This window comes from Lucilia sericata, unplaced genomic scaffold (genome assembly GCF_015586225.1).
Source record: "Lucilia sericata isolate MDLA Ls3-8-SP2 unplaced genomic scaffold, ASM1558622v1 Contig000520F_arrow, whole genome shotgun sequence".
Taxonomy (NCBI): domain Eukaryota; kingdom Metazoa; phylum Arthropoda; class Insecta; order Diptera; family Calliphoridae; genus Lucilia; species Lucilia sericata.
In genome coordinates, this window is record NW_023994532.1 from 300380 (window position 1) to 306779 (window position 6400).

Genomic DNA, 6400 nt, shown 5'->3' on the forward strand with positions numbered 1-6400 from the left:
AAAAAATACATATAAAAAAATAAATTTATAAATTTAAAGGCAATTACAAAAGGAAAAATAAACGTATTGACTTAAAACTTTTATTTTTCCTATTAAAGCCGGCGTTTTTTTTTTAATAAAAAAGTGGCAATTTGGTTTTGGAAACTAGAAAATTTGGTAAAATATAAGGGCAGTGTCACACGTTCAATATATATCGTGATATTTGCTGTATTGTGATATGTATTGAACGTGTAGCATGTAATATTGATGGATCGTATTCCATATCACAGAAAACCCCAATTTTGTGAAATCCAAAATTATTATCAATATTTATAATGGATCACGTGATAAATATTGAAGGTGTAGCATGTTTTGTGATATCAATCACGATATTTTTATAAAATTTGGAAAAATAAATAAAATAAAACAAATAACAATGAAATATTGTTTTAAAAGTTGTTAAAAAATATAACAGAAAATTACTTTTTTCTCATGATACAACCATTTGTGTTAATTCCGGATTTTCGAGGCATTCGTTTAATCATCTGCTGACCCGTATACCATAAAATATTGCAAATACTGACGTAAAAAATATTGAACGTGTAGCATACCCGAGGTATTCATCAATCCATTTTAAAATGGGTCGTGATCCAAATTGATCAATATATATTGAACGTGTGCCAGTGCCCTAAGGGCAGTGTCACACGTTCAATATATATCGTGATATTTGCTGTATTGTGATATGTATTGAACGTGTAGCATGTAATATTGACGGATCGTGTTCCATATCACAGAAAACCCCAATTTTCTGAAATCCAAAATTTGTATCAATATTTATAATGGATCACGTGATAAATATTGAACGTGTAGCATGTTTTGTGATATCAATCACGATACATTTGTAAAATTCGGAAAAATAAATAAAATAAAAAAACAAAGTCAAATACATATTTTTTTAAATGTTAATAAAAAATATAAAAGATAATAAATTTTTTCTAAATTTGTATGAATTTGGAGTTTTCGCGGCATTCTTGTTATCATCGTACGACCCGTGTAGCACGAAATAATGAAAATACTGACGCGATATAAATATTGAACGTGTAGCATACCGAGGTATTCATCAAACTATTAAAATGGGTCGTGATTCATATTGATCAATATATATTGAACGTGTGCCAGTGCCCTAAGTTTTCTTTTGAGCAAAAAAAGAAGAAAAACGTCCATTTTGAAATATAGGGGAAAATTAAGGGTCAAACATTGAAAAAATCTCGCATACCATCATGGGATTATAAAGCCCTTTAAGGAAATTGTATAAGCTTTCTTCTGAACAAAAAAAAATATATATATTTGGAAACAATGAAGAACTCCTTTGAAACAATGAAGAACTCCTTTGAACAATTTTGCTAGGACCAATAAGTGAAAAATTAAACTTATTTGAATAAAACCCTGTAGTCCAAAATGTCCAACTTTGATCCCCTCTAAGTCCGGCAGTTCTTGGCCGATAGAGCTGTCTGGCCTACAATCCAATATTACTAACCTTGGTACAAATTTCATCAAAACCGATTTTTAGAGTTGGGTCACTTGACATGAAATTACCTGCCGCAATTAGCAGAAAATTACGGAAATTTTGAAACTAATTTTGAAAAAATCGAAGACATTTTATTTTTCAAAAATTATACTGAGGTCGTTGGAAGGGAACTGAGGACCATTCGAAAAAAAATATTTTTTTTCTCGTATTCAGTACATTAATGCGCATCTTACATGAAATTCTTAAAAAAGCTGTTCCTCGGGACGCTCTAATGTATATCCTTCTAACATATTTTCGACCATATTTTCGGACACAATCAAATGAAAGGTCTTTCGAATATCTTCCCTATGAAATAGTACATACAGTAGTTTTTCGATTTAACGAACCTATATGTTGCCAGGCCTGTTCGTTAAATCGAAAAGTTCGTTATATGCAGTACTAACTCGAAAGTGTCTTTTGGGTACATAAATAATTAAAATTACATAAAATCTAATTTATAAAAATATGTTCCAGGAAATATAATTTCTTTAGACAATATTTTATAAGAATTTTATGAAAAACTAGCAATTTATATCACAATGTAAAAACAATAAAGAAATTTGAAAAAACTCAGTTTATTTCGTATAACTAATCTACGTTCTGGAAAAGCACTCGGACGACATAATTCTTAAAGAAGTTTAAACCCAATGGCTGGAATTGCGATGAATCTGAACCTGGCCTCAGAATTCCTTAGGAAATAGATTAATGTAAAGTTATTAAAGCGTTTCATTGTTTCACAGTTTCATCGTTTTCATTCTTTGAGATATCTGATTCCAAAGTTTTTTGAAATATTTTTTATTTAAATATCCTTTTTCCAAAAGAAAAACTATTTATATTGTTTATTCTATAACATATCGTTTCCAGTTCTTAGAATTGGAAAAAATTATGGTCACAGTGAGGACTTGTTAGTTTGGCGAAAAATAAAAGCGAAATGTTAAGGTATACGATTGGCTAAGTCTTTATTTTGAACACCAATTTCTATGATTTCAAATTCTGAGGCCAAATTCGGGTTGAGCACGAGCTTCTAGAAAAGTATACTTTGGCCTCTCTAAACATTTTTTGTTTCGATTTTCTAATTCGATCGACATTAGTTTTTGCGACATTAAGGATTGTGGATTTGATTATCTCATATTTTTGTATAAATCTTTAATAAAAAAATCTCAGATTATCTAGAATATTCATTTTACTAAATTAGAAAAAATCAACTCTCGAAATCCATATTCGAAAGCAATGGAAAAGTAATAACGTCGAAGCTTTTCTGACATGATTTTTAGTTATTTTTGTTAATTTAACTCTAATTTAAATTATTTTATTTATATTTGTTCGTTAAACTGAGTACAAAACATATTTTTTGTTCGTTATGTAAGGTACTCAATGTAAAAATATTGATAGTTCGCTAAAGGCGATGTTCGTAGAAACGAATGTTCGTTAAATCGGAAAACTACTGTAATTCTTGTTCATATCGAATATAGCATGCGAAATATATAGGTTTTTTATGGACCTATTTTGCTGATTTTAAATAGAATGCATGTCTGAAAGATTTTGATCTTAAATATATCTCTATCCCTCAGAAAATTGTTTTAAACAAGAATACGGAAGGACAGACAGACGGACATCACTAAATCAATAAGAATATACAGTGGTCGTCATGAGGTTAGCACACTTGCTTTGTTATTTGGTTTTAAATGTATACGTTGGTTAGTGGTGCATCTTTGGAGGTTAGTAAAGACACATTTTTCTATTTTTCCTGATCCGAAGATAATAAACTTGAATTAGCATCTTCCAAACATGCGGAATAAGCCAAAGTGTCAATATTATGTCATAAAACTTATTGGGGAAATGTGTTTTAATGGGTCAAATATACTTTCAAAACTTTAGTAAAGAAATCGGAGGACTGCCGTACATTTAAGTAGCGAAATTCTACCGATTAAAAAATTTTCTATTACTGTAACACAACTCCATAGATAAGTGAATTTAACCCACAGAAATTTCATATAAATGTTACCAATGGACATATAAAATCAATAAATACACATTTTTTTCCTTTTTAAGAATTTTAAAAAATCTTAAAATCAATAAAAATACATTTATTTTTTCTCTTTTTATTTCATTCTACTGGATTTGATTTTAAAAATTAATTAAATGATAATGAATGATATACTCACTTTGTATTTTTAGGGATGTGTTGATGATGGACAATTTCTTGACGATTACTATTATGATGATGAACTTAATTGAAATTAGAGTTAGTTTTAAGAAAATTAAATTAATATTTAGCTTGTTTGTAATCGGGTTCATCGGATGAAGTTTTAGATTTACGTTTTTGTATAATTCCCTAAAATGAAATATTGCTCATTAATATCCAAACAATAAAGTTCTATTAAAAGAAATCTTTAAAATGATGTTAAGCTGCTACTGTACCTGAATTTTTTGCCATTCTCTATCCAACTCGGCTTTTTCACTTTTTTCGGTTTTATTTTTACGCGTCTTACGACCGTCCTGCATTTTAACACCATATTGAAAGGCAGCTTTCGGTAGAGCTTCTTTAGTGCTCATATAATCTGAGTATTCTTCTTGGGTATCGAAATCCCAACGTCCGATGGGACCCTTCTTATTACCCAAATCCATTTTTGTATAGTCCACCTCATCATCGGAATCATCAATGGCATCGTTCATTTCCTCAAGGCCAGGATAGCATTCAGCATAGCCTTCGGGTTCGTTAGCGAAACGTGACACAATGGATTTATTAATTTTTGGTGGAGGTGGTATATTAGTTATAATAGGTTCAGCCTCCTCCGATTGCTTGTTGGTATCGCCAAAATAGGAAGATGAAGGTTTGGCGGAGGAGGATGTTGATGACGACGAATGACCATATTTATCTGATTTTGATTTCGAATCATTTTTACTGGGTGGTTGATAATCACCTATATCATCATAAATGGAGTCACCTGTTGGCGGTTTAGCAACAGATTTTGAAGAAGACATTGTCGAAGAATGCAACTGATCTATGTCACGTTCATGGAATAATGGTTTATCCTTGTCACGTTTCTTATTTTTCTTATTACGACCACCGGCTCTTAAATAAGACAAGATTTGCGATAATTTATTGATAACAATGTCATTGGTTGTTAGTGTGGCGGCATCTTCTCTATTCAAAGGAACCTCGTATTTGGAACGTATAAGGGTAGTGGGAATATCCGTCTCCCCAGTATCGTCTTCCAAGTCAATAACATATGCCATTCTACCAGGAGCAAATAGCTCAATACGTTGTATTTCTTTGGAACGTCTGGCTTGTATAATATTAAATATATTTCGCGCCATGGAACCTTTTATAGCCATACTATCTTCTGCTTCCTTACGTTCTTGTTCCAATCTTTCAGCCGCTGCCTGGGCTTCGGCCATTTTTTCAGAGGCCGCTGCAGCGGCAGCCATTTCACGTTCTTCCAGTTCTTTTACGGTCAACTCTGAACGTACTTTCTGTAAGAGGGCATAATCCAAACCCTTTACTAAATGAGTATGCTCCATATCACCACCCAAAAACTTAGATTCCTGTATAATACGTCTTCTTCTTTCGGCAGCATCAATGCCCGACTTCATGTCGGGAGCAACAGCTCGATAGGCATTTGTATTGCCATGTCCCGGAGTACTGACGTTTTGATAATCTGGATTGGCACCATCTCTTCTTTCCCGTGCACGATCTCTGTACTTTTCCGACAACTCTTGCAGCTTGTTGTCCTCCTGTTTTTTGAGGGCTGCATAGAAATTTTTCTTTTTACGCCTTAAATCACCACGTTCACTACTGCTGCCAGCAGCTGCATTTGGTGTTTTCTTTTTTTCCGCTGAAGCTGGTGTTCCTGGAGTGGCAAAAGTTGCTGTTGCTAACGAGGTAGCTGAGCCAGAGGCAGGGGCTCTGGGAGTCGCCAAGAGTTTACGAAAATCATCGTTTGTCAGACGCACCGAAGGTGGTGCCTCCATATGAGAGGATTCTGACATTTCGGGCGCTTTTTTAAGCCTTGTTAATTATTTTTTAGTAAATCTTAAAAAAGTTTTTCACTGCGTTCAATAATATTTTTTCACAAATAAAAAAACTTTGTAATAGAAGGTTGCCAGATGAATGAAAGTTGGTGCTATAATTGACAACTAGAGGTTTTAATTTACGCGCTTGCTGCAGCAGCGGTGGGACGGCGTTTGTCTCAAACGTTTGATACAAAGCATTTTACTGTTTGTAGGGTTCTATAAATCGGCTTAAAAATAATCGAAGAATCGGCTCTTTTTGGAAAAAGTCGATTTTTTTCTCATTACAAAGCCGATTATCTTGGAAAAAAAGTAGAAAAAGTAAAAAAGGAGGAAAAATTCGAAAAATGCTAAAAAATCATTCAAATTTAACTAATAACGATTTAGTTTAACAATGACCAGTGAGTTCAATTATAATTCACAATAAAAATTTAGACGTAAGTTTGAAAAACTATATAATAGTTCAGTATGTATTCTTTATTAGTAAATTTCTACGGAATGTTTTTGAATTTTTGAAAAGTCGAAAATTCAAAAAAATCAAAAGTCTATATAAAGAAGTCGACTTTTCATAAAACCAAAGTCGAAAAACCGACTTTTAAAAAATTCAAAAAAGTATTTTTTTGTCCCACCTGAAACCCTACTTTGCTTATTTATTCTTGACGCCGTCAATAAAATTTGTCGTCTCTGATTTGTGGCTTATGATTTCATCAAAATAAAACGTATTTTTGCAAAATTCTTAACTGTTTTTTTATAGTTTTTCCCATTTAAAACTATGAATGACATCAAACGTTTAAAGGATCAACAACGAGAAAAACATCCAGGTTTCGATGGCTATATGGA

At 32.3% G+C, this 6400-nt stretch overlaps 1 protein-coding gene across 1 annotated transcript; it reads right to left on the reverse strand.

Moving 5' to 3' along the window:
- Positions 1 to 3691: 3691 nt before the first annotated feature.
- LOC119605795 (protein Red) lies at positions 3692 to 5663 on the reverse strand. The gene is made up of 2 exons (XM_037959107.1): positions 3968 to 5663; positions 3692 to 3881 (listed from the first exon to the last, which is right to left on the reverse strand). The coding sequence occupies exons 1-2, from the start codon at positions 5537 to 5539 to the stop codon at positions 3813 to 3815; spliced, it is 1641 nt and encodes a 546-aa protein (XP_037815035.1). The 5' UTR covers positions 5540 to 5663; the 3' UTR covers positions 3692 to 3812.
- Between the last annotated feature and the right edge of the window lie 737 nt (positions 5664 to 6400).

Excerpts from the sequence above, each read along its gene's own strand:
- LOC119605795 (XM_037959107.1), bottom strand. The coding sequence starts at position 5,539 with ATGTCAGAATCCTCTCATATGGAGGCACCACCTTCGGTGCGTCTGACA. Across the intron at positions 3,882-3,967 it reads GAGAATGGCAAAAAATTCAG|GGAATTATACAAAAACGTAA; the intron begins GTACAGTAGCAG and ends ATTTCATTTTAG.